At 40.7% G+C, this 27,813-nt stretch overlaps 1 protein-coding gene across 3 annotated transcripts in view; it reads left to right on the top strand.

The window, feature by feature from the left end:
- Nucleotides 1–27,813, top strand: part of armc2 (armadillo repeat containing 2) — a 109,896-nt gene that overhangs the window by 814 nt on the left and 81,269 nt on the right. For all 3 annotated transcript variants that reach the window (XM_059982986.1, XM_059982987.1, XM_059982984.1), the window contains exons 2-5: nucleotides 11,069–11,347; nucleotides 13,820–13,892; nucleotides 15,674–15,839; nucleotides 17,725–17,917. In XM_059982986.1, the coding sequence (XP_059838969.1) occupies nucleotides 11,133–11,347; nucleotides 13,820–13,892; nucleotides 15,674–15,839; nucleotides 17,725–17,917 (647 nt within the window). In that variant the 5' untranslated portion in view covers nucleotides 11,069–11,132. The remainder of the gene's footprint in view (nucleotides 1–11,068; nucleotides 11,348–13,819; nucleotides 13,893–15,673; nucleotides 15,840–17,724; nucleotides 17,918–27,813) is intronic.

Here is a 27,813-nt window from a genome sequence, read left to right as displayed (position 1 = left end):
TCCCCCTCTCTTTCTCCATTGATTATTGATTTCTTTTGTTTATCGAGTTTCAACTGGTGTTAATGTGCCCTTTACTCAATACACTTACAGATTACATGACATCTCTCATTCAGTTGCAGAGCACAGTGCTTAGACTGTCCTGGTCTACCATTAGTAGTATCTGTAAAGAGACTGTTGTATCAGGAAATATCAAGACAGGTTTTTTTAAAAATAATAATTTGAAGATCCAGGATCTAATTAACCACAAATACAGGGTGTTCTTGGAATATCTGCCACGCCTTGACAAAATGGACCTGAAGGCTGAGATCCAAGAGGAGGCTATAAAATAATCAACAGATGGTAAGTGTAAAGCATACAGGAAGTCCAGCAACTTGCTCATCACTTCTTAGTGCTGTCAAGGTCACCTAATGCCCAAACATCCTGGGCCTCAACTCAATGAGAACCAAACCGAAGGAGAGCTCTGAGAGCTTGTGAATTCTAGAGACTGTGGCTTGATGTGATTGTTGCTGACTCCGTGATACAGTGAGTAATACAGTCTAGCCTTACTATCAGTGCTGGTTGACAACATACTGATATGCCAACTGGAAAATAAGACCTTTGGAGCATCCCTGCAAACTCAGACTTAACAGCAGATTCATAATATGCACACTCAAACATCCATCTCTTTCACCTGGGAAGATAAAGACACACCAAAGGATTTCAGAAACACTATCTTTGTGATATTTATCCATCTGTCTAAAAGAACAAAGTACAGTGGGTTCCAGTTAATTGGGTGGCCAGTTAATCAGGCCAGCCACTTATTTGGGACAACTCTGAAAAAACAAAAACTAATTGAGAAAATAGCTGAGATGCCCTTCATTTATTTAGGAAACTATACTGCTTAATCAAGACAGGAGACTGTTGCTGAATAGTTTCTAGCTAATGTCAGTCTCGTGCACTTGTGTGGCCGATAGACACAATACCGTGCTTTAAGCAAACAATTTTTAAAATAGTGTTAGTTGCATGTGTTTGTGTGCAAAATACAGTGATTTTTGTCACTGATATTTGGTGAGCAATAAGCAGTAAGACAATTCAGAACTGTTTTGCTTGCTGCAGCTTCAAGCAATCTGGCTTGAAGATGCGATAAATGGCTGGGAGTGAAAATGAAATGACTTCACTTTTTCACCAAGTTAGAAATGATGAAGAATTTGAAGGCATTGACAGTCATCTTGAATGTTACAATGAGAATGAAGGTTTGCAGGATGTAATCACTGACAGTATTGTATGAAGGCAGTCTTTATCTACAGTAGACTATTTTGTTCATTTATAGTCAAAAAAAGGTGATAAGAATGAATTCCTCTATTGATAAGTATTTGGAACTAATATGCAGTTTTGTAGTTCTGCAGTAGTATTGGTAGTGCTCTAATTTGTTTTGAATTTGAGTACATAATTTGTTAATCAAGTTTGTCATTTTTACACCTTTTTAACTATCTACATGAAGCCTCAGCTAATTGAGGGTAGCAGCTTAATTAGTCGAAAATATACTGGTCCTGATGTGTCCCAATTAACAGGAGCCCTTTTAATTTCTGATTTTTATTCCAAGAGAAATTCACAGAGCATCAACCACTATATGAAAATAAGTAAAAGAAACAAACTACAGATGCTAGAAACCTGAGATGAAAACAGAAATTGCTGGGAACTCTTGGGCATGTCAGGTAGCATATGTAAAGAAAAACTGTTAACATTTTGGGTTTTGGGGCCCTTTGTCGAAACTGGGAAGAGAGAAAGCAGGTTAGTTTTGTGCAGTGGAGAAGATGACTGAAGGACAGATAGATTAAAAGGGAAAAACCAGATTAGTTAGTGTGGCAGTTCAAAGTCCATTCTGCTATTTTGTCTCGTTTATGTATTGCTAGTAATAGAGCCAAGGGATGTGTCCAGCAGACCAGACTCTATTAACAGAAAAGGGAAAAACTGAGCCAAAATGATGACAAGCAGAAATGGCTAGTTCTGATACAGATAGAGTGACTGAGTTACCTGAAGTTGGAGAATTTGTTACTGAGTACCCAGATGGAAGATGTGTTACTTCTTGTATGCGTTGAGCCTTTTTGCAGCAGTGCAAGAGGTCATAGACTGACAGGTTGGAGCGAGCATGTGATAGAATTAAAATGGCAAGCAGTTGGAAGCTCAGGATTACCACTGTAAACAGAATGCAGGTACTCGGAAAGCTGTCACACAGTCTGCATTTGGTTCCTTCAATGTGGAAAAGACCATGTTGTGAACATTGAATCTAGTAGAGCAGATTGAAAGTTGCTTCACCTGGAATGATTCTTCGGGTCTCTGGATGGTGGGAAGGGAAGAGATAAAAGGGCAGGTGTTGCATCTCTTGTGGTTGCATGCGGAAGCATCATAAGATAGGGAATAGTGTGTGGGGCTGGAAGAGCAGAGTCAAAAAGGGAGTGATCCCTTTAAAATGTAGCAAGGGAAGAGGAATTTATATCCAGTGATGAGTCTGACAGAAATTTGAAAGATTACTGAGGACCACAATACACTGTCTTTTTTGACTTTGCTGAAGGATTTTCCTGTGGATACTGTGAAGTATACTTGAACTTGGCTGCCCTTCAATTTCATTTCCATCCTTTGTTTACTATATTGTGACATATAAGCTGTGATTTTTGTCCACCACAGACCAAATTTCAGTGTAGATTGACGTCAAGCAATGTCAAGCAGTAATCTCAATCTTTCCTTTTGGAAGGGAAGATTCAAGAGACTGCAGATGTTGGAATCTGGAGCAACAATCTGCTGGAGGAAGTCAGTGAGTTGAACAGCAGCTGTTGGGGAAAAGGACTGAATCAAAACCCTCCATCAGGACTTTTCCTTTTGCATTAGTGTATTTTACTTCCATGAAGCTTCATGTAGGTTATTGTTGGAGTAGAGCTAATCTATGGGACAAATAGAAAACTATTTGATCGATGCCTTTAAGAATTAATCTCAGTCATCAAGCTACAGTAAGTAAACTATGTTTGAGCACTATTGCATGCTGAGGTCCAAGTCATCATTGACTTTATCACTAAAGTGTACAAGGCAATAGCCCTTGCATTGAACATCTGCAAAACAAATGTCCTCTACCTACTTTCTATACCTTCAGACCTACTCCTGAGAGAAAGCACACTGCTTCATTATTGCCTTCAATCTGTCAATCCAACTTTTTGTTGTGTGGGGAAAAGTATGTTTGAAAATCAAAACCTAAAACATAGATAGTAGGGGTCTTTCTACACGTGTGAATTTGAGATCAATGGACAACCTATAAACAGCACTTAAAGACACTTGAGAAAAATCATGGAAGTTTGATTTTTTCCAGTCTCCTCAGTTACTCAAACTGACCTCCTCTGAACTTGCAGTCCTCTTATCACTAAGAACGAACTCTTATATTGTCATTAAACATGCAAACAAGGAGTGTGCAATTGTGGTCTGACAAGTAGTCCTTTCTCTCACAGTGTATCAATTTTCAGACATCATCATTCCTCACACTGCACTGTGACCCACCACTGAAGATTGGATCTCATTTCCTCTGCAGATTTTCTCTCGGTAGGTTCCAGCCTTGTAGTGTCCCAGTTAAACAGAAGTACTTTTATCTCTACCAAAGATTCACAAACAGTACTATCCATGTAAATTCATATTTTCAATCTGCTCTTGCCCTATCAAACTTACTTCTTCCTACTTTGAATCCATTCTTCTTACCCCAGTCCAGTTTTTCCCATTTACATTGAGAACACCCTTATCCTCTCTGCCACTTTAATGGTTTCTATCTCCCCTGTCCTAACTGGCTCATGTTTACCATGATCCCGCTACACCTCTATCACACACTAGGCTTCTCTGTGGTTCTGGCTTCTTTCTCCCCACCCCTGTGCTGCACTAACATTTGTTTGGTTGAACACATTCACACATTGAGCAACTCCTCTTTCAACTTCATTCTCTTTCTCCAGGTCAAAGTTGTAACAATGGGAACCAAATGTTACCTAGATTTTTGTGATGTATGTGTAAAGGTATTGTTTTCAGACCTATTCAGTCCCCTTCCCTCCACTTCCTTTAGACCATAAGACATAGGAGCAGAATTAGGCCATTGGACCCGTCAAGTCTGCTCCATCATTCAATCATGGCTGATTTATTATTCCTCTCAACCCCATTCACCTGCTGTCTCCCTGTAACCTTTGATGCCCTTACTAATCAAGAACCTATCAGTTTCTGTTTTAAATATACTCAATGACTTATCCTCCGTAGCTGTCTATGGCAATGGATTCCAAGGATTCACTGCCCTCTGACTAAAGAAATTCTTTCTCATCTCTGTTTTAAATGGACATCTTTGTATCCTGAGGCTGTGTCCTCTGATCCTAGACTCTTCCACAATTGGAAAAATCTACCCTGAGGTCTAGCTAGGCCTTTCAATATTTAATATGTTTCAGTGAGATCCCATCTCAATTTTCTGAACTCCAATGTGTATACAATAGCCTCAGCATTAGTCCTTACTTTTATATTCTTGTCTCTTGAAATGAATGCTAACATTGTATTTGCCTTCCATACCACTCACTCATCTGCAAATTAACCTTTAGGGAATCTTGCACAGTCCCTTTGCACATCCGATTTCTGAATTTGCTCCCTGTTTACGGCGTTATTCTTTCTATCAAAGCGTGTGATCATACTACATTTCCTTATATCGTATTCCATCTGCCACTTTTTTACCCCTTCTCCTAATCTGTCCAAATCCTTCTGCAAACTCCTTGCTTCCTCAACACTGCCTGCTCCTCCATCTATTTTTGTATTCTCTGCAAACATGGTCACAAGTCATCAATTTTGTCATCCAGATCATTAACATATAAAGTGAAAAGTAACAGACCCAAAACAAAACCTATGGAACATCACTAGTCACTGATAGCCAACCTGAAAAGGTCCCCTTTATTCCCACTCTTTGCCTCTTGCCAGTCAGCAATCTTCTGTCCATGATAGCATCTTTTCCAGAACACCATGGGCTCTTAACTTGTTTACCAACCTCATGTGTGGCACCTTGTCAAAAGCCTTCTGAAAATCCAAGTACACAGCATCCACTGACTATCCTTTGTTTATCCTGCTTGTTATTTCCTCAATGAATTCTAGCAGATTTTGCCAAACAATATTTTCCTTTAAGGAAATCATGCTGACTGTGCTCTGTTTTATTATATGCCTCCCAGTTCCTGAAACCTCATCCTTAATAATGCATTCTTAACACCTTGACAACCACTAAGGTCAGGCAAACCAGCTTATGATTCCCTGTCTTTTGACTTCCTCTCTCCCCTTTTAAAGAGTGGAGTGATATCTGCAATTTTATTGTTCTCCAGAACCATTCCAGAATGTAGTGTATCTTGAAAGATCACTATTAATACTATCACAATCTCTTCAGCTACCTCTTTCAGAACGCTGGGGTGTAGTCCACCTGGTCCAGGTGACTTACCTACCTTTAGACCTTTCAACTTTTCCATGCACCTTCTCCCTAGTAATAGCAACAGTACTCAATTCTGCCCCATGACACTCTCAAATTTCTGACATGCTGCCACAGTGATCTTCCACAGTGATGATTGATGCAAAATATGTATTGAGTTCATCCATTATTTCTTTGTCTCCTATTACTACCTTTGCAGTATCATTTTCTGATATTTACCCTTGCCTCTTTTTTTACACTTCATAATCTGAAAAACTTTTGGGTATCCTCTTTTATAATATGGGCTAGTTTACCTTTATATTTCTTCTTTCTTCTTCTTATTGTTTTTATAGTTGCTTCTCCTGGTTGTTAAAAGGTCTAGTTTCCCACTATTGTTTGCTTTACTGTATGCCCTCTCTTTTGCTTTTATGCTATTTTGGATTTGCTTTCCTTGTTAGCCACTGTTGCCTCAGCCTCCCTTTTGAATTGTTCTTTGGGATGAACTGATCCATCAAAAATTGGATTGGAATTGCTTCCTGTGCTCATTTAGAATTTGAAACTTGAAATATTTTTTTGCTGCCAGTTTTCTCAGGTTTTTCACATTCATATTGTACATCTCTGACTTTTCTCTTTCTAGATCTCTTCATCTTTATTTCAAACATCTGTTGCAAACGTATGGACTCTTAAAAGCAATCTCAACTATACCAGCTGCCACCATTCTGTTCTTTTCATTCCTCTTTCTCAGTCATATCTGCTCTGAAGAGTTTTTCCACTCAGTTTCATTTGAGATGTCTTCCTTCATCACTGTTGACAGAGTTTTTGCCTCTATTCCCTGTACATTTTCTGTCACCTGGTTTTTCTCCTGTACAGAGCAAGGATTGCATTCCCACAGTCACCTTCTATTCCAATAATCTCTACATTCAACTGATCAACCTTCTTAATTTCCATCAGCTTCAACACCATTCCACTACCACACACATCTTTCTCCTCCTCTTCTATTTTAGTGTTTCAAAGTGACCTTTCCCTCTGTGTCTGCTGGTCTACATTTCCATCCTCATCACCACTCGGATAATAGCAGGAGGTGCAACTCCCGACTTTTTATCTCGCCCCTTCCCATGAACCCAGACAGGCATGTCAGCAATTCACCTCCATCTCTTCCAATCTAGGGTGCTGCATTTGATTTTCACAATATCGTCCCCACATTGGAGAAACCAATGCAAATTGTGTGATCACTATGCCCAGCATTTATATTTAGTCTGCGTGGGTGATACAGAGCTTCCAACTGCCTATCACTTTAGTTCTCCATCCTAATCTGACATCTCTGTCTGTGGCCTCCTGCACTGTTGTGATAAGGCCCAAGGTTAACTTGAGAACTTCATCTTCTGCCTGGATTTTGATTTCTGCAACTTAAGGCTATCCACTTTTTCTCTCTATCAGAAGTACCCATTTCTGCTGTTAGTTATCAGTGTATCATATTACCACAGCTTGAACATTCACAGCTTGAATGTCCTACAGCCTTGCATTATGCAGCTTTTACATTCTTCTGTTTGTAGTCTCACTCTAATTACCTCATCTCATAGTTTTCTCCCATTATCCTATGATTTGATTATCTTTTCTTTTTATCTGCAGTGCATCTCTGGCCTAGATCTATTTGAGATCTGTGCCCTCTCTTACCATCCTTTTCCTTTTTTCCACAACAAAAAAAAAACTAACATGATTTCTCTTTTGGTTTCAACTGGGGATCTCTGACCTGAAACATTAAATCAGTTTCTCTTTCCATGAATGTTGGCAGGTCTGCTAAGATTTTCCAGTATCTTCTATTTTATTTCACATTTGCAGCTCTGCAGCGTTTTACTTTTCTTTTATTACCAAAGCTGTCACTACAAAATTTTCCATGGCTTCCATATTCTATATTCAGTGGCAAAGTAAATGATCCACCATTAGGTTTTTTTCTAATTACATTCAGATGGCCCCAGTAGGTGCAGTCTTCAAAAAGAGGAACTCTGCTCCAAGCTCTGTTATAGCGAAAGGCAACCAGGAAGTTGATGAAAATTATGTAAGAATGCTCTGAAAGCCTCCTTGATAAAGTGCAATAGTTTCAGAAACTCAGGGCAATCTCTGGCCCATGACCACTTGAAATGGAAAACTGTTCAAGATGGCACTGAAAGCCTCATCCCTTCATTGAGAGCAGACAGAAACCCAGTGAAAATGACAGGAGCACTCAACTATATGTGCTAACTGTCCATCCCCTCCATTGAGTACTTCTTGTTGAACCTGTGGTAGTCTGCTGGGCCTTCATAGGTCTTATCAACCACCTTAGGATACACAGAACTGAAATGGAATCAGATCATCTTGAGCCAAAAGGGATAGCCTAATCAGAAGAAATACCTCCTTTGTTCATCTGATTACCCTCACGGGAAACCAGCATTGATCCTGTGTGCAATATAAAAGCTGGAAATTGACAAACTCCTGACTTTTATCTCATAACATTTAATTAGTTACTGGTAGCCAAAAGAAAAACTGAACAACGCTACTGAAGGTGACGTCCTTAGGACAGTTCATAAGACTTCTTATTTTACTTCTTCTTTCAAATGTGATTCTGCTACTAAGCTGCATGCAATTGGAGCCTGTGATTTACAGTTTGATAATGTATTTTCGAGCTGATTGAGTGATCTGGTACTTTGCTGTCTCTGAGGAAGTTTGGGGAGGTTTCAAGCAGAGTGGTCAGGAGATGGGTTCCATTTCTCGCCAATCTCACCAATTAAAGCAGCAGACAAGATTGAAAGCAACCGGGATGAGAGCAGAAGGCGAGTGGGTATTCAGCACCGCCTGCCAACATTGATATATATCTCCCCCTCCCCCTCTCCCTCCCTCTCTCTCCCACTCAGGAAAGTGCCTGCATTTGACTGGTCTTTCTGTCTTGCTTGCTGCTGCTGAAAGAAGGTGCCTGTGTTTGACTGGTCTCTCTCTCTCACTCTCGTCCGATACTGCTGAAGAATGGTGCCAGAGTCTTGGGTCTTGGTCAAGGTTTAATCGATACAGTTTGTGGATTGGACTGTGGAGCCCAAGCTATATGTGCTTCTAGTTTCTAGTTACACCACTTTTCTTGCTATCTTGTGCGATTTTGATCAGGGCAGGCTGGATCTGCAGCCTACAGAGCCAGTCTAAATTGAACTGAACTGAACTCGTCTGAACATTCCTAAACTGTTTCAATGACTCTGTGGTTTGAAGTTTTATATTCTGTGTTTTTCATTTTTTTTTTGCTGTTGTGTGATTTTTTTTTTGGTTTGGGTTTTTATTGAATGGGCTCCTTGATGTTTCTTTGTTTCACTGCTGTCTGTGAAAAGATAAATCTCAAGGTTGTATACTGCATACATACTTTGACAATAAATGTTCTTTGAATCTTTGAATTTTAAAACCAAGATTATTTGAAATACTGTAACCATAGTTTCACCTCTTCAGCTGCTCATTCAGAAATAGTTAAAAGATTCAAAGTACGTTTATTATCAAAGAATATATAAATTATACAACCTTGAGATTTGTCTGCTTACAGGCAGCCAGAAAGCAAAAAACCCGGAAGAACCCAATTTTTTAAAAAAAAGATCAACGCCCAATGCGCAGAGAAAGAGACAAACAAAACACACAAATCCTGCAGACGGTAAAAGCAAGCAACAGCATTCCAAACTAAATTGAATCCATAGACAGCGATCCCTGAGCAGTTAGAGTAGGCCCATAGCCTCAGTCGCAATTTATCACACAGCGGGGAAAATTGCTGCAAATTTCACAGACACGAAGCGCATAGGAGCCAGAGCAGGCTCACAGCCTCGGCAGCGCAGTGTGAGGAATAAGTGTCGTGGAAGAGCGAGTGAAATCAGTTCGCCCCTTGCTTCTGGTCTCGATACCCTACCATTTCAGTCTATCTAGGCCAGCAGTTAAATTGTCCAAACACCGAATCGTCCACTGAACAAGGACCTGGGTCTTGCTGCGGCCATACGCTCTGGGCCTATGTCCCACTGCCCAGCCTGTGGCCATTCTCACCCTTTCCAAGTCGGCTCAACACTTAGATCGATAAAACCTTGCTCCTGGTTTAGGTGGATGGGCTATGAAACTCCTCCATACCAACTCCTCTTCAATTTGCTCCCTCCATCTCCGACTCCGACAGGGTCTCAACCATGCCTCAACCTTGCTTTTCCTCAAAAATGCTATGCTCAGAGTTTGAATCACACCTGCGTGGCTCAACCCTTGAGTTCACCTCGCCTAGCTTGCCTCTTCATTGTTTGTGGTGATAGTTTGCCACAGTTTACCACAGAAAAAGTGTTTCTAATGAGTTATTTTGTGGTACTTAGTTGGTGGTTGATTTGTTGCAGTCTTTGGCTGGGTAGGAATTTCAGCTATAGAGCTATAAAATCATAGTCATAGTGTTATACAGCTCAGATATGGGCCTTTTGGCAAAACGCATAAATGACAATCGTTTGCCCCTCATACAAATCCTATTAGGACCTTATCCTTTAATGTCTTGCCTATTTGAATGTTATCATGTTGGAATGGGAATGGGAAGTTGAATTGAAATGTGTGGCCACTGGAAAATCCCCCTGTTGTGGTGAAAGTGCTCACTGGAGCAGTCCCTCGATCTACTTCAATGTAGAAGAGGCCGCTCTAGGAGCACCAGATGCAGTAGCAAACTCCAAAAGATTCGCAGTGATGTGTCTCCTTGTCTGGAAGGACTGCTTGGGCCCTGAATGGTGGTGAGGAAGGACATGTAGAGGTAGGTGTAGTATTTGACCCGCTTACAGAGATAAATGCCAGGAGGGAGATCAATAGGGAGGGACATGTAGACAACAGAGTCTCGTAGAGAGTGACCCTGTGGAAAATGGAGAGTTAGTGGGGTGGGGTTAGAGAGAAAGATGTGCTTAAATCTAAGAATCCTTTTGTACATGGCAGAAGTTACAGAGAATTATGTGCTAGCAACAGAGATTCACGGGTGGTAGGTGAGAGTAGATGTGCAGGAAATGGAGGAGATGTGGGTGGGACAGCATCAATGGTGGTAGCAACACACACAAATTGGAGGAATTCAACAGGTCAATAGCAACATACACAAAGTTTTGGAGGAACACCATCCTTCCCCTATAACCTGGTCTCACCTATCACCTGCTAGCTTGCACTCCTTTCACCTTTCCATGCCTTCTTATTCTGACTTCTTCCCCCTTCCTTTCCAGTTTTGATGAAGGGTCACAGGCTGAAACGTCGGTTGTTTATTCTCCTCCATAGATGCTGCCTGACCTGCTGAGTTCATCCAACGTTTTGTGTGTGCTGCTCAATTATTCCTGTGGAAGTCTTGTGTTTGACTTTGCTCAGTTATGATAAAGTACAGAGTTGCTGATTAATTGGAGGTCTTAAACTAAAGGCAATTCTTCCCCTCGGATCATTCAAATTGCTACTTGTCAAATGGGTTAGCTTGGTTCAGTATTATATTCCTTTCAGAAATATTATTTATTCGTTTTGTGGCGTGTCATATGATGTAGGTGATCATGGTCTTTTAGAATTATCAAGATGGTCAATATTTGTAGTTACAGATGGTTAGAAGTCCTTCCGTAAGATTGTTAAGTTTGAAAGTAATTTATCTTTCTTTTTTGCCCACAGTCCATATTTAAATTGTATACACGAAACGGAGAAGTTCTGGAGCTATTCATCTGCGCTGGGAAAGATGCAGTCTACAGGGACCAAAAGGACTGTAAAAACTTCAACTTTGGGGGATTTAACATCTCATCAGAAGACCAGTGCAGAGATTATTAGTGAGGCCCGATCCTCACTGAGAATATTAAAGACTCAAAGACCATTTACTCCTAAAGATGATCAAAGAAAACTTTTTGACTCTACTTCCTCTCGCACACATAATGATAGGCCTCCATCTTCTTTCAGGTAAAGACATCAGATTGTGAGATTTAAATATTTCTCAGTGTCTGTTTGTTATAGCAAAATATGCTGCCACTAGTTTAATCTGATATGAAAGAGAATTCTGAATATATCTGTTAGTAGAGCTTCAATATTCTTTTTACATTTTTTAAAAAAGTTGTAGATTTATTGAATTAATTATTAATTCCTGGGGCTGGTGAGGAAAACAAGATCAAAACAGAGTAAATTAAGTAAACGTTTATTGCCTTGTAAAGGAGAAAGCACCAATCTTCAAAAATGAACAAGCTAATATTTATTATTACTTTTAGAAATTATGGCAGAATAGTAGAAGGTATTGATAATAAGGAACGGTATATTTAATCTTCTACCACTATCATCCTAAGAAAAATAAGGTAACATACCTTAAAGGCTACTGCTTGGTGGATCTGACATTGACCATCATGAAGTTCTTCCAGTGACTGGTCATAAGGGGAGTTTGATTAGAAAACTTTTTTTCTCACTGGAATGTAGCAGGCTGAGCTTATTATGATTTATAAAGTTAGAGGAACATAGATATTGTAGATTATTAGTGTCTTTTTTCATAGGGTAGGAGAGTTTGAGGCTACAAGGAATAGGTTTAAGGTGAGAAGGAAGAAATTTAAAGGTGATCTGAGGGTCAGGGTTTTCCATACAAGCAAAAGGGGTTATCTGGAATGACCTGCGAGAGGAAGTGGCAAAGACTGATACAATTGCAGCATTTAGAAGCCGTGGATAGGTACTTGGATATAAAGAGAGTAGAAGGATACCGTCTAATGTGGGCAAATGAGATTAGCTAGATAGACATCGCTGTTGGCAGGAATTACATTTTCAGTTTGCATCTACCTAAGATTCACAAACCAGACTGTCCGGTTAGGCCTATTGTCTCTGCCTGCTCCTGCCCCACTGAATTCATGTCCTCATATCTCAATTTTATTCTATTCCCTTAGTTCAGTCCCTTTCCACCTACATCTGTGACACTTCTCACACCTTTGGTCTCCCCAGTAACCTTCAGATCCCTGGCCCTGACTGCCTCATCTTCACCATGGATGTTCAGTCCCTGTACACTTCTATCCCCCATCAGGAAGGCCTCAAGGCCCTCCACTTCTTTCTTGGCAAAAGAACCAAACAATCCCCTTCCACCACCACTCTCCATCATCTGGCAAAATTGGTCCTCACCCTGAAAAATTTTTCCTTTGTCTCTTACCACTTTCTTCAAACTTGAGGGGTAGCCATGGGCACTCACATGGGCCCAAGCTATGCATGCCTCTTCATCGGCTACGTAGAACAGTCTATGTTCGAAGCCTTCCCCAGTTTCCTCCCCAACTCTTCCTGTGCTACATTGATGATTGCATTGGTGCTGCTTCAGCTTGTCATGCTGAGCTCGTCAATTTAATCAACTTTGCCCCTAACTTCTACCCTGCCCTTAAATTCACTTGGTCCATCTCTGCTCTCTCCATGATTCCCTAGTCCATTCGTCCCTCCCCATTAATCTCCTTCTAGGCACTCATCCCTGTAAGCAGCCTAAGTGCTACACCTGGCCATACACCACTTCTCTCACCTCCATTCAGGGCCTCAAACACGTCACCTGCTAACCTACTGTCTGCTGTGTCTGGTGCTTCCGATGCGGCCTCCTCTACATTAGTGAGACCCGTCGTAAATTGGTGCACCGCGTCATCAGTGCATCAAAAGCTGAACTTCCTAGTGGCCAAACATTTAAATTCTGATTCCTGTTCCTGGTTTAACATGTTGGTCCATGGCTCCTTCAAGGTGGAGGAGCAACACCTTGTATTCCATCCAGGTAGCTTTCAACATAATAGAATAAATAAAGATTTCACCTTCCTGTTTTTAAAAATAAAAATCCCTGCCCCCCACTTCTTCTATTCCCCAACCTGCCCTTTTACCTCTTTTCACCTATCACTTTCCCCTGGCTCCCCTCCTTCTTCCCTTTTTCCTATGGTCCACTTCCTCTCTTATTAGATTCCTTTTTCTCCAGCTCTTTACCTTTCCCACCTACCTGGCTTCATCTATCACCTTTCAGCTAGCCTCCCTCCCCCCACCCCACCTTTTTATTCTGGCATCTTCCCCCTTCCTTCTCAGTCCTGAAGGGGGGTCTTGGCCTGAAAGGTCAACTGTTTATTCATTTCTATAGGCGCTGCCTGACCTGCTGAGTTCCTCCAGCATTTTCTGTGTTGCTATAGTTTCAGAATACTTAATTTTTCCCCATGTGGCAAACCTATCAGTTTAGGAATCAGTCTGATGAATCTTTGCACAGTTATGCTTTGAGTGTCTTTGGTTTTTTTTTCATTACTTAATTGGCTATATTGCAGTATTCAAACTTCAAGTTATATTTTAACTCCAAGCAATTCATTTTTTGGAATTTTATATTGCCCCTAAATAATGCAACAGAGTATTTCATCATAAGCACACAAAAGGAATAATTTCCTTGCTTTATTTTTACAGTCTTCATGCTCGCAGTTTTGAAGGAGGTGATTCAAGACCCTTGTCAGGAGCACGCCTCAGCCCACTAGAGCATGTGAGTGTAAAAAGAGGCAAAATTGTTAAAAATATTCTTAACACTTTTATTTTTTCTTGTTATTATTGATATATTGCTTAGCTTTGTTAACCAGTTATTTGCTAATTTAATTCTTCATTGTACATAATGACATATTGACTTAATGTTTTTGTTGATCTTCAATAATAGTTAATAGAAAAATATTTTTTTAAAAAAGAGGCAAATTTGAACACTCTGTGGCTTTGGTAGCAATTACTTTAAAATAAAAGTAAAATTGAAGTCTTATCAGAAGTGGTAGAGAATATATTTCAGTGCAGAACTATTTAGATCCATAGTTTTAGTGGTTTAGTTATCTTGCAAAATATAGCATTTTGGACACTACAGATGCCTCAATAATACTGAGTAATGTTTGGGAAAATAGCCAGGAGACCTACCAGTAAATGCTTCACAGAGGCCCCATCTAAAGGATTTTTACACATAGTTGCTAGGCCAAAGTTTGTGATGCTGTCCATGTATCAATATCCTTTTGATACCTGGGTTTGATATTAACTCGAACACAAATTTCAAAAGATAAGGTGGTGCAAACACGGTAGGGAGAAATGGAGATGTGGGCAGGTCGAGGTAGATGGGAGGTAGAAGTTAATAATGAAGAACTGAAAACTGCAGCTCCATCCCAACCCATCACCCTTTTAATGTCAATGCACTATGTATATAATTCTCCCTCTTTTCCTTGGGCTTTGCTGGTCTCTCTTTGCTGCCATTGTTGCCAACTCTCAATCATGCACATGATGCCAAAATCAAAGGAGAATAATAGGCCCCTTGAGTCTGCTTTGACTTGGGCATCACCAACAGCAAATTAGGAAATTCCTATTCTTTGATTTGTTGAATACTCCAGTATTGAAACCATAAAATATAGGAACAAAATTAGGCCACTTGACTAATCAAATCTCCTCCAGAATTTGATCATGGCTGCTTTATTATCCTTCTTAATCCTATTCTCCTTCTTTCTCCCCATAACCTTTAATGGCTTTACTAATCAAGAAACTCTGCTCGAAGTATACCCATTGGCTTGGCCTCCACAGCTGTCTATTGCAATGAATTCCACAGATTCACCACCCTCCAGCTAAGGAAATTCCTCCTCATCTATGTTCTATAGGGACGTCCTTGCATTCTAAGGCTGGGTCCTCTTGACCTAGACTCTCCCACAATTGAAAACATCTTCTCCACATCCACTCTATCTAGGCCTTTCAGTATTTGATAGCTGTCAATGAGAACCACCCCCCCCCCCCCCACATTCTTCTAAACTCCATTGAGTACAGTTATCAAATGCTTCTCACATGTTAACCCTTTCATTCCCAGGATCATTCTTGTGAACCTCCTCTGGACCCTCTCTAATGGCAGCACACCTTTTCTTTGATAACAAGCCCAAAACTGCTCACTATACTTCAAGCATGATCTAACCAATGCTGTATAAAGCCTCAGCATCACATCCTTAATGTAATCAAACAAACATGAACATGCTCAATTTTGCATATTTAACAATGAAATTTTGGGTGATAAAACTGGGCAATCAGTTTGGAAAAGATTTATATTGTGCATTATTGGCATATTTATGGTGAACACATACAAATATGTTTATTTTTTAAAAAATTGTATGAGTTAAAATTTAATATTTTTTTATTTATTCAAGTGCTGCTTGAGCCACTTACTGAAAGAACATTTTACATATTTAACATGTTGATAGAATTTAAACATATTAACTTGTTAGAATTTATTTTCATTCTTAATTTCTTCTGGAGCAGAAACCAAAAGTTCCTACTTCCTTGTCTAAAGATGAACATCCTTCTCTTCCAAAACCCCCACTGGACCCAATAGAGATTAAAAAAGTAAACAATACTCGTGCACGATTATTTAAAGTAGCTTCCCAAGGAAATCTTCTTCCTGACAAGGTGAATCATCCTGAAGAAAGTAAGTAGCTAAAAATGTTTTCAGTCTTTTGGGGTTATTTATCAGCTTTTTATTTCCTGGAAATATAGGAATTCATCTGAAGTAGTTTCGTCACTGTACTTTTCTAGTGTTTTTAACATTCAATTGTCCATCATGGATAAAGCTCTCCCCACCTTTGAGCACATCTACAAGGAACACTGCTGCAGGAAAGTAGCATCAATATTCACAGATCCCCTCCATCCAGACCATGTTCTTTTCTCGCTGCTACCATAAGGAAAGAGGTACAGGAGGCTCAGGAACAATTATTACCCCTTGCTCTTGAACCAGAGGGGATAACTTCATTCAACTTTATTCACCCTAACACTGAACCAATGGACTCACTTTCAGGGACTTGCCATCTCACAATCTTGATAGCTATTGCTTACTTATTATTATTATTTTGTTTTTGTTTGTCCATCTTGTGTGCGATTTTGCATTAATTCATTGCCTTTGTTTATATTTATTGTGAATGCCTGCAAGAAATTGAATCTAAGAGAAATATGTGTTTCATGTATATACTTTGATAATAAATTTACTTCAAGCAATGCTTATTAAGATATATTCACAACATTTGATATCCTGTTTGATTCCAATGTGGACTTCATATCTCACAGGTATTATATCAGAAAGGCACCTCCATTAAATCAGTTGCTTTAGTACTGGCTGTAACCATTTTTTTGCTGAATTTGCATTTTATGCTTTTATTACCTCCATATAGGATCATTTTTTTCCTTGCTGACTGACAACAATATTCCATAACTCTTGATACTACAATAATTGTTACTGACAATAAACAAAACTCTCAAATACTATTCAAATTTTAATAATTTCTAAATTGGTAACATTTTTGTTTGAAAGGCAACGTGTTTTTACTGACTCATTTGCAAGTTGAGTACTTGACTATCTTGTGTATCAGACTATTAAGGTATAAAAAAGATACGTTTTTACAGTGTTAATGCCCATTTTCCTCAGATATTCGCCTTCAATATGCCCATGAGTGTATACCACTTTATGCTTAAAGATCTCAATCCCTTTACATACTCTTGACTGTTCATCTTTTCAGATCTATTCTGTTGGAGATCTTACTCCCCCCCCCGACCCCCGCTTCACTGCTAGGTTCAGCAATACTTCATTAATACTCATTTCTTTTGGGAAAAATTGCACAAGGGTTCTCCTGTGCAGACAGAAAATCATTTCCACAGTTGTTGGAGCTTTAAAGTGCAGTCCAACTGATTCCTAAACCTTCTTTTTCAAATGAATCCTTTAAAAGCCAGCAAGTAAGTTATTGATGATTTATTTACATTGTTATAAAGTTTTTCATGTTGATTGTTTAAACCTGCTTCCTGTGTATAGCCAATACTATACTTCCTGCTTGTATATACTGTACATAGGAGAAAAGTACTGTGCCATGCATCAAATTTTAGCTGGCCTAATTTCTCAGGACTTGGGAAACCTACCTTGGGAAGCGAGGTAGTGTATGATATATTTAGCAGGTGAGTATTTTTCCAATTTATTTGCAGGAAAAACATGAATATTGACCCTGCTGTCTCAGCATAACTTCTGATGTTGCCTCTTCCGTTCTTCCCTCTCCACAACATCGCTCCTACCCTGTTATCTTTTCCCCCTCTCCAATATTTTTCCCTCCTGTTCCTGACTTCATTCTCCACATGACAATATTTAGTTTGATTGATTATAGGGGTGGAGTATGAAAGAAAAATAGGAAAAATTAATAAGGTCTTGGCTATAAATTGAGCATAATTCTGATGTGTGTCGTTCAGTTCCTCTTTGGTTTCAGATAAATGTTTAAGCCTATGTGTTCATGGTAGCTTTGCACTAAATAATGCAGTGTTTTATGCTTTCTTTGCAGTTATAAAGAAGTTCAATTCAGTTGGATCCTGCAGTGTTAACAGCTTGTCATATGATGCTGATAAATCTGCCTCATCACAGTTGAACACAAATATGCTAGCAACTTGGAATTCAAAATGTGAGGGAGAAGAGATGTTGTTTGTAAGGAGTATGGAGCATACTAACTCACTTTCAACGCAGAATAGTCTTAAGAGGTAATTGTTTGTTCCAGATATTTTGATTGAAGTTACTATTATTTAGGAAGTATATAGTCAATGCATTTGGAAATAAATTTATAGGTTTGTCTAAAGTAGCATCAGAGTAAGCTGCTGATAAATAAATGATGAAATAAACTTCTCAGTAATGTTTGCCTTAAACACTTTGATTCTTTAGCTCCTCATTCTTGATGGTTGTTGGCATTATTCTTTTGAGAATCGGAAGCAGAATTGGATTTATTGTTACTGACACATTGTGTAATTTGTTGTCAGTGGCAGCAGTAGAGTGCGAGACTAAAATAAATATAGTTACAAATTAAATCATGCATAAGAGGATTAATTAGGTAGTATTTAGGGGTTTATGGACCATTCAGGAATCAAATAACACAGAGGAAAAAGCTATTTTTAAAGCATTGAATGTGAGCCTGCAGATTCATGTACCGCCTATAAAAAGTATTCACTCCCCCCCCCCCCCCAGAAGTTGACATTGAACCACAGTGGATTTAAGTTGGCATTTTTTGACAATGATCAACAGAAAAAGATTATTTTGTGTCAAAGTGAAAACAGATCTCTACAAAGTGATCTAAATTAATTACAAATATAAAGCACAAAATAATTGTAAAAGTATTCACCCTCTTTAATATGACATACCAAATCATCACTGGTGCAGCCAGTTGGTTTTAGAATTCACATAATTAGTTAACTGGAGATCACCTGTGTGCAGACAAGATGGTTCAATTGATTATAGAAACATAGAAAACCTACAGCACAATACAGGCCCTTCGGCTCACAAAGCTGTGCCAAACACGTCCTTACCTTAGAAATTACCTAGGATTACCCATAGCCCTCTATTTTTCTAAGATCCTTGTACCTATTCAGAAGTCTCTTAAAAGACCCTATTGTAACCGCACCACAGCCATCGCTGGCAGCCCATTCCATATGCTCACCACTCTGTGTTATAAAAACTTACCCCTGATATCTCCTCTGTACCTACTCCCCAGCACCTTAAAACTGTGCCCTCTCATGATAGCCATTTCAGCCCTGGGAAAAAGCCACTGACTATCCACACGATCAATGCCTCTCATCATCTTATACACCTCTATCAGGTCACCTATTCATTCTCCGTCGTCCCGGAGAAAAGGCCGAGTTCACTCAACCTATTCTCATAAGACATGCTCCCCAATCCAAGCAACATCTCCTCTCCCTCCTTTCTATAGTTTGCACATCCTTCCTGTAGTGAGGCGACCAGTACTGAGCACAGTACTCCAAGTGGGGTTTGACCAGGGTCCTATATAGCTGCAACACTACCTCTCGGCTACTAAACTCAATCCCATGATTGATGAAGGCCAGTGCACCGTATGCTTTCTTAACTAGAGTCAACCTGCACAGCAGCTTTGAGTGTCCTGTAGACTTGGACTCCAAGATCCCTCTGATCCTCCACACTTACCATTAATACTATATTTTGCCATCATATTTGACCTACCAAAATGAACCACTTCACACTTACCTGGGTTGAACTCCATTTGCTACTTCTCAGCTCAGTTTTGCATCCCATCGATGTCCTGCTGTAACCTCTGACAGCCCTCCATTCTATCCAAAACACCCCCAACCTTTGTGTCATCAGCAAATTTACTGACCTATCCCTCCACTTCCTCATCCAGGTCATTTATAATATTCACCAAGAGTAAGGATCCTAGAACAGATCCCTGAGGCACCTCACTGGTCACTGACCTGCATGCAGAATATGATCCATCTATAACCACTCTTTGCCTTCTTTGGACAAACCAGTTCTGGATCCACAAAGCAATGTCCCCATGGATCCCATGCCTCCTTACTTTCTCAATAAGCCTTGCATAGGGTACCTTATCAAATGTCTTGCTGAAATCTATGTACACTGCATCTACTACTCTACCTTCATCAATGTGTTTAGTCATATCCTCAAAAAATTCAATCAGACTCGTAAGGTATGACCTACCTTTCACAAAGCTATGCTGACTATTCCTAATCATATTATGCCTCTCCAAATGTTCATAAATCCTGCCTCTCAGCATCTTGTCCATCAGCTTACCAACCACTGAAGCAAGATTCACTGGTCTATAATTTCCTGGGCTACCTCTACTCCATTTTTTTGAATAAGGGAACAACATTCACAATCCTCCAATCCTCCAGAACCTCTCCTGTCCCTACTGATGATGCAAAGATCATCACCAGGGGCTCAGCAATCTCTTCTCTCACCTCCCACAGTAGCCTGGAGTACATTTCGTCTGGTCCTAGTGACTTATCCAACTTGATGCTTTCCAAAAGTTCCAGCGCATCCTATTCTCTCATGTCTTAGCCTTTTGCTCTTCACATATTTGTAGGGTGCCTTGGGGTTTTCCTTAATCCTGCCCACCAAGGCCTTCTCATGTCTCCTTCTGGCTTTCCTAATTTCATTCTTAAGCTCCTTCTTGCTAGCCTTATAATCTTCTAGATATTTATCATTACCTAGTTTTTTGAACCTTTCGTAAGCTTTTCTTCTTGACTAGATTTACAACAGCCTTTGTACACCATGATTCCTGTACTCTACTGTTCTTTCCCTGCCTGATTGGAACTTCACGCAAATATCTCCTGAATATTTGCCACATTTCTTCCGTACATTTCCCTGAGAATATCTATTCCCAATGCTTCCAAGTTCCTAACTGATAGCCTCATATTTCCCCTTACTCCAATTAAACGCTTTCCTAACTTGTCTGTTCCTATCTCTCACCAATGCTATTGTAAAGGGGATAGAATTATGATCACTACCTCCAAAATGCTCTCCCACTGAGAAATAGGACACCTGAGCAGGTTCATTTCCCAATTACAGATCAAGTACAGCCTCTCCACTTGTAGGCTTATCTACATACTGTGTCAAGAAACCTTCCTGAACACACCTAACAAACTCCACCTCATGTAAACCCCTTGTTCTAGGGAGATGCCATTCAATATTTGGGAAATTAAAATATGACAACCCTGTTATTATTACACCCTTCATAAAAAGCACCCAGTAGAGTTATTGACCCCTTCCTGTTCCGAACTTCCACCCACAGAGACTCTGTAGACAATCCCTCCATGACTTCCTCCTTTTCTGCAGCTGTCACACTATCTCTGAACAACAGTGCCACGCCCCCACCTCTTTTGCCTCCTTCCTTGTCCTTTCTGAAATATCTAAAGCCTGGCACTGGAAATAACCATTCCTGCCCCTGAGCCATCCAAATCTCTGTAATGGCTACAGCATCACAGCTCCGTGTTGATCCACTCTAAGCTCATCCACTTTGTTCATAATACTCCTTGCATTAAAATAGACACATCTCCAACCATCAGTCTGAGCGCGTCCCTTCTCTATCACCTGCCTATCCTCCCTCTCGCACTGTCTCCAGGCTTTCTCTATTTGTAAGCCAACCACCTCTTCCTCCGGTTCTTCAGTTCGGTTCTCAACCTCCCAGCAGTTCTAGTTTAAAATTCCCCAATAGCCTTAGCAAACCTCCCCACCAGGATATTAGTCCCCCTGGGATTCAAGTACAACCTATCCTTTTTGTACAGATCACACCTGCCCCAAAAGAGGTCTCAATGATCCAGAAATCTGAACCCCTGCCTCCTGCTCCAATCCCTCAGCCACACATTTATTCCCCACTTCATTCTATTCCTATACTCACTGTCACGTGGCACAGGCAGTAATCCCGAGATTACTACCTTTGTGGTCCTGCTTCTCAACTTCCTGTATCTTGAATATCCAAATTGCTGGTGAGTCAGTGTCCAGGCAAAAACTGCACCATGAAGACAAAAGAACACTTCAAGTAATTCCACCAAAATGTTATTGAAAAACCACAAGTCAGGAGATGGTAACAAGAAAATTTCCAAGTTACTGAATATTCCTTGGAGTACAGTTAAGTCAATCATCAAGAAATGGAAAGAATATGGGACAGCTGTAAATCTGCCTGGAGCAAGCTGTCCTCAAAAATTGGGTGTCTGTGCAAGAAGGGGACCAGTGAGGGAGGCCTTTAAGAGACCTATAACAACTCTGGAGGAGTTACAAACTTCAGTGGCTGAGGTTGGAGAGACTGCACATACAACTGTTTAAAAACAAGAGAAAATCTGTAGATGGTGGAAATCCAAGCAACGCACACAAAAGTACTGGAGGATCTCAGCAGGCCAGGTAGCATCCATGGAAAAAAAGTACAGTCAATGTTTCAGGCTGAAACCCTTCAGCAGGAGTGGAGGAAAAAACTGAGGAGTAATTTAAAAGGTGTGGGGAGGGGAGAGAGAAACACAAGGTGATAGGTGAAACCTGAAAGGAGAGGGATGAAGTGCTGGGAAGTTGATTGGTGAAAAAGACAGAAGACCATGGAAGAAAGAAAAGGGGGGAGGAGCACGAGATGGGCAGGCAAGAAGAGGGAAAAGGGGGCGGAAAATGATAATGGTGAAGGGGAGGGGGTGCGTTATTGAAGTTCGAGAAATTGATGTTCAAGCCATCAGGTTGGAGGCAAAGTGTTGTTCCTCCAATCTAAATGTGGCCTCATCCCAACAGTGGAGGAGGCCATTTATGGACATATCAGAATGGGAAGAATTAAAATGGGTGGCAACTGTGAAATTCTGCTTTTTCTGGTGGAAGGAGCATATGTGCTCGGTGAAGCAGTCTCCTAATCTACGTCAGGACTCGCTGATATACAGGAGGCCACACTGGCAGTACCAGATACAGTAAATGACCCCAACAGACTCATGGGTGAAGTGTCACCTCACCTGGAAGGACTGTTTAAGTCCCTGAATGATAGTGAGGGAGGAGGTGTAGGGGCAGGTGTAGCACATGTTCTGATTGCAAGGATAAGTGCCAGGAGGGAGATCACTGAGGAGGGACAAATGTATAAGGTAGTCGCATAGGGAGTGAGGGAGTGATCCCCGAGGAAAGCAAAACATGGGGTGGGGGGAGGGGAAGATGTGCTTGGTGGTGGGATCCTGCTGGAGCTGGCTGAAGTTTCGGAGAATTATGTGCTGGTCACAGAGGCTGGTGGGGTGCTGGGTGAAGACAAGAGGAACCCTATCCTTGGTAGGGTGGCGGGAGGATGTGGTAAGAGCAGATGTGAGTGAAATGGAAGAGATGAGGTTGAGGGCAGTGTTGATGGTGGAGGAAGGGAAGCCCCTTTCTTTGAAGAAGGAGGACATCTCCTTTGTTCTGGAATGAAAAGCCTCATCCTGAGAGTGGAGACGGAAGAAATGAAAGAAGGAGGTGGTGTTTTTACAAATAATAGGGTGGGAAGAGGTAGAGTCCAGGTAGCTGTGAGACTCCATGGGCTTATAGTGGACATCAAGGAATAAGCTGTCTCCAGAGACAGTGAGATTGAGAAATGGCAAGGAGGTGTCAGAAATGGATCAGATAAATTTGAGGGCAAGGTGAAAGTTGGAGGCAAAGTGGATGAAATCGATGAGTGCAGGAGAAATTATTTAGAAATGAGGGCAAGTTCCACTAGGCAGAGGAGAGTGGTGGTGGAACTGGTTAGGTCTGGTGTCCAGAAAGAAGTGTAGAGCTTTGAGGCCTTCCTGGTGGGGAATAGAGGTGTATAGGGACTGGACATCCATGGTGATAATAAGATGAGGGGGCCCAGGAACCTGAAAATCATTGAAAAGAACCGGAGCATGTGAAGTGTCTCGGATGTAGGTAGGAAGTGACTGAACTAGGGTGGACAAAACAGAGTTGAGGTATGCAAATATGAGTTCAATGGGGCAGGAACAATTGAAACAATGGGTCTACCTGGACAAGCAGGTTTGTGGATCTTGGGTACAACAACTGTTGCCCAGGCGTTTCACCAGTAGCATCTTTATGGGAGAGTGGCAAAGAGGAAGCTGCTGTTGGGGGCAAAAAAACTCACATGAAATCTTGGCTAGAGTTTGACAGAGTCATGTGGGAGACTCTGAAATCAGCTGGAAGTAGGTTCTATGTTCTGATGAAGCCGAAACTGAGATTTTTGACCATCAGACTAAATTATATGTTTGGCATAAACCAAATCGCACATCACAAAAAACACACCATACCTACCGTGAACCATGGTAGTGGCTGCATCATGCTGTGGGGACGCTTCACTGCAGCAAGCCCTGGAAGGCTTGTGAGGGTAGAGGGTAAAATGAATGTAGGGAAAATCCTGAGGAAAATACAGGGAAATCCTAGAGGAAAACCTGATGCAGTCTGCAAGAGAATTGTGACTTGGGAGAAGATATGTTTTCCAGTGAGACAATAACCCCAAGAATAAAGCCAAAGCTACACAGGAATGGTTTAAAAACATCAAAGTTAATGTCATGAAGTGGTCAAGTCAGAGTCCAGACCTCAAACCAATTGAGAATTTGTGGCTGGACTTTAAAGGGGCAGTTAAGATCCCTTGCAATCAGACAAAGCTTGAACAGTTTTGTAAAGAAGAATGCAAAAAAATTGCAATGTCCAGATGTGCAAAGCTAGTAGAGACCTATCCACCCAGACTCAAGGCTGTAATAGCTGCCAAAGGTGCATCCACTAAATACTGACCTGAAGGGGATGAGTAATTATGCAATCAATTATTTTGTGTTTAATAATTGTAATTAATTTAGACCAATTTGTAGGAATTTGTTTTCACTTTGACATAAAAAACTCTTTTCTGTTGATCAGTGTCAAAAAAACCACATTAAATCCACTGTGGTTCAACGTTGTAAAACAAAAAAATCTGAAAAGTTTCGGGGGGGCGGGGTGTGAATACTTTTTATAGGCACTGTATCTCCTCCTTAATGGTAGTAATGTCAAGGGGGCATGTCCCAGATGGTGATGGTCTTTAATGATGGATGCTGCCACCTCTTGACAATGTCCTCAGTGGAGGGGAGGGTTGTGCCTATGATGGCTGAATTTGCAACACTTTACTTCCTGTTGGATATATCAGGCGGTGATGCAACCAGTCAGAATGCTCTTCACTATACATCTGTATAAATTTGCAAGTATCTATGGTGAGATGCTACCAAATCTTCACAAATTCTTCCACTTGTGTGCCTTCTTCATGATTGTTTCGATGTGTTGGACCCAGGATAGATCCTCTGAGTTGCTAACACCCAGGAACCTGAAGCCTTTCATCCTTTCCACTGTAAACCATAGAAAGGGTGCAGAGGAGATTTACAAGGATGTTGCCTGGACTGTGCAGCATGCCTTATGAGAATAGGTTGAGTGAACTCGGCCTTTTCTCCTTGGAGTGACAGAGGATGAGAGGTGACTGGCAGAAGTGTATAAGATGATGAGAGCCATTGATCGTGTGGATAGTCAGAGGCTTTTCCCCAGGGCTGAAATGGTTAACACAAGAGGGCACAGTTTTCAGGTGCTTGGAAGTAAATACAAAGGATATGTCAAGGGTAAATTTTTTACGTAGAGAGTGGTGAGTGCATGGAATGGGCTGCCAGCAATGGTGGTGGAGGCGATACAGTAGGGTCTTTTAAGAGGTTCCTGGACAGGTACATGGAGTTTAGAAAAATAGAGAGCTATGAGTAACACTAGATAATTTCTAAAGTAAGTACATATTCAGCACAACATTGTGGGCCAAAGGGCCTGTAGTGTGCTGTAGGTTTTCTATGTTTCTATGTTTCAACCCTCAGTAAGGACTGGTGTATGTTCTCCTGACTTCCCTTTCCTGAGGACCACAATCGGATCCTTGGTCTTACTGATGTTGAGTATGAGTTGTTGTGATACAACTCAATCAGCCATTCTCTTTATCTTCTGTACACCTTCTCGTTGCCATCTGAGATTCTATCAATAACAGTGAATTTATAGGTGGCATGTGGGCTGTGCCTAGCCAGACATTTGTCAGTGTCGAAGAGTAGAGCACTGGGTTAAACACACATCCCTGAGGTGCGTCAGTGTTGATTGTCAGCAAGAAGGAGATGTTATTACTGATCTGAACTGATTGTGGTCTCCCAAAACGGAAGCTGAGGATCCAGTGGCAGGTGGGGGATACAGAGGTCCAGGTTTTGAAGCTTATTGATTAGTAATAATGGGTTGGGGATGTTGAGCACTGAGCTGTAATCAATAAAAAGCAGGCCGATGTGCTATGGTTTGCTGTTATCTGGATGCACCAAAGCCAAGTGGACAGCCAATGAGATTGTGTTTGCTGCAGATCTGTTGTGGTAGTAGGCAAATTGCAGTGCATTCAGGTCCTTACTCTGGCAGAAATCAATTCTAGCCATCACCAACCTCTCGAAACACTTCAGCACAGAGTCTGTGGGTGCTACCAGACTATAATCATTGAAGCAACTTGCCCTGCTTTTCCTGAGCACCAGAATGATTGATGCCATTTTGAAATAGGAGGGAACCTCTGACTGCAGCAGTGAGAGTTTGAAGATGTCTTTTAAACATTCCAGCCAGTTGGTTGGCACAGATTTTCAGTACTCTGCCAGGTACAGCATTGGGGCCTGAGACCTTGCAAGGGTTTACCCTCTTGGGGATTTACATAGGTATATTCTCCCTTTCAAAGTGTGCAAAAAAAAAACCCATTGTTCATCGGCGAGTGAAGCATCATTGCCATTTATGTTGTTAAGTTTTGCCTTATAGGAAGTAATAGCCTGCAAATCCTGCCACAGCTGCTGTGCATCCAATTATCTTTGTAACTTCTCATGGAATTGCTTTTTCACTCTCAGTGTTGAATGTCACAGGTCTTGCCCTCAGCTGACTGTGAATCAACTGGTTCATCCAGGGTGTCTGGCTTTGATGGACTTGATATTTTCTCAAAGGCATACACTCATCGACATCAGTCTTGATGAAGTTCCTGATGGTGATGGCATACTCATTCAGATCTGAGTATGGTCCAGTTCACTGACTTGAAGCAGTCCTGTAAACACCTCTCTTCCTCCCTTGACCATATCTTTGTGGTCCTCATTACTGGTGCTGCAGTCCACAGTCTCTGCTTATATGCTGGGAGTAGAAGTACAACCAGATGGGCAATCTGCAAGTTGACCTTTAGGTGCTCCCCATTTAGAAAATAATCTACATCGGTTTCCCTTCTACCTACTGTTAAGTCATCACTATATACTTCCCTGCACTCTATTCTATCTGGCACTTCTTTGTCCATTCTCTTCATGTGTGAGTCCTTCTGCATACTCACTGCTTTCTCAATATTGCATGCCCTTGCACTTGCCTGCCAGAAAGCCATCAATTCTGTCATCCAAATCATTGATATATGACATGAAAAGAAGCAGTCCCAACACTGACCTCTGTGGTACCGCTAGTCACCAAAAGCTATCTAGAAAAGGCTTCCTTTATTCCCACTCTTTGCCTGCTGCTGGTAGGCCAATCTTCTATCCATGCTAGTATATTTCCTGTAATATCATTAATGATGGATAACATTTGCTGACCTTGCAAATAACATCCACAACCCAATAATAAAAAGTAATAAAAAAGTGATTTGTTTTTTAAAGTAAACCAACACTCTTTCTTGGTTTGTTCCATGCGTGACCTTGTTGTATTTCTTTGCCATTATGATGAACTCTTTATGACTCTAAATTAAAATGCAATTATTATAGATACACTATTACCTTCTCAAGGAAAACTAGGGAAGGATAATAACTATCAGTGAATTACAATATCAACTGCATCCAAAAAAATTTTAACATTCTTTCTCACAATGATGCAGACCATAATTTTTAAAATTGCACTCCTTACAAACAGGCTGCATAACTTTTTGCTTTTATGAAAGAAAAAAAAGGGACTATATGTTTTAGTGTTAAGCTGTATAGAATTAAAACAGTTACAGTTCAGTACTCCTCTTTCTTTATTAGTTCTCAGAGGAACTATGAAAAATGGCAGTGTGAATTATATACAGCTCCTTGGACTGCAAATATTTAGTGCTGGAAGGTAGACTTTTAACAGAATACAGGATTAGCAT

This window comes from Hypanus sabinus, chromosome 10, assembly GCF_030144855.1.
Source record: "Hypanus sabinus isolate sHypSab1 chromosome 10, sHypSab1.hap1, whole genome shotgun sequence".
NCBI classification, from domain to species: Eukaryota; Metazoa; Chordata; class Chondrichthyes; order Myliobatiformes; family Dasyatidae; genus Hypanus; species Hypanus sabinus.
The sequence above is the reverse complement of the archived record's forward strand: the minus strand, read 5'-3'. Positions and strand labels throughout refer to the sequence as shown.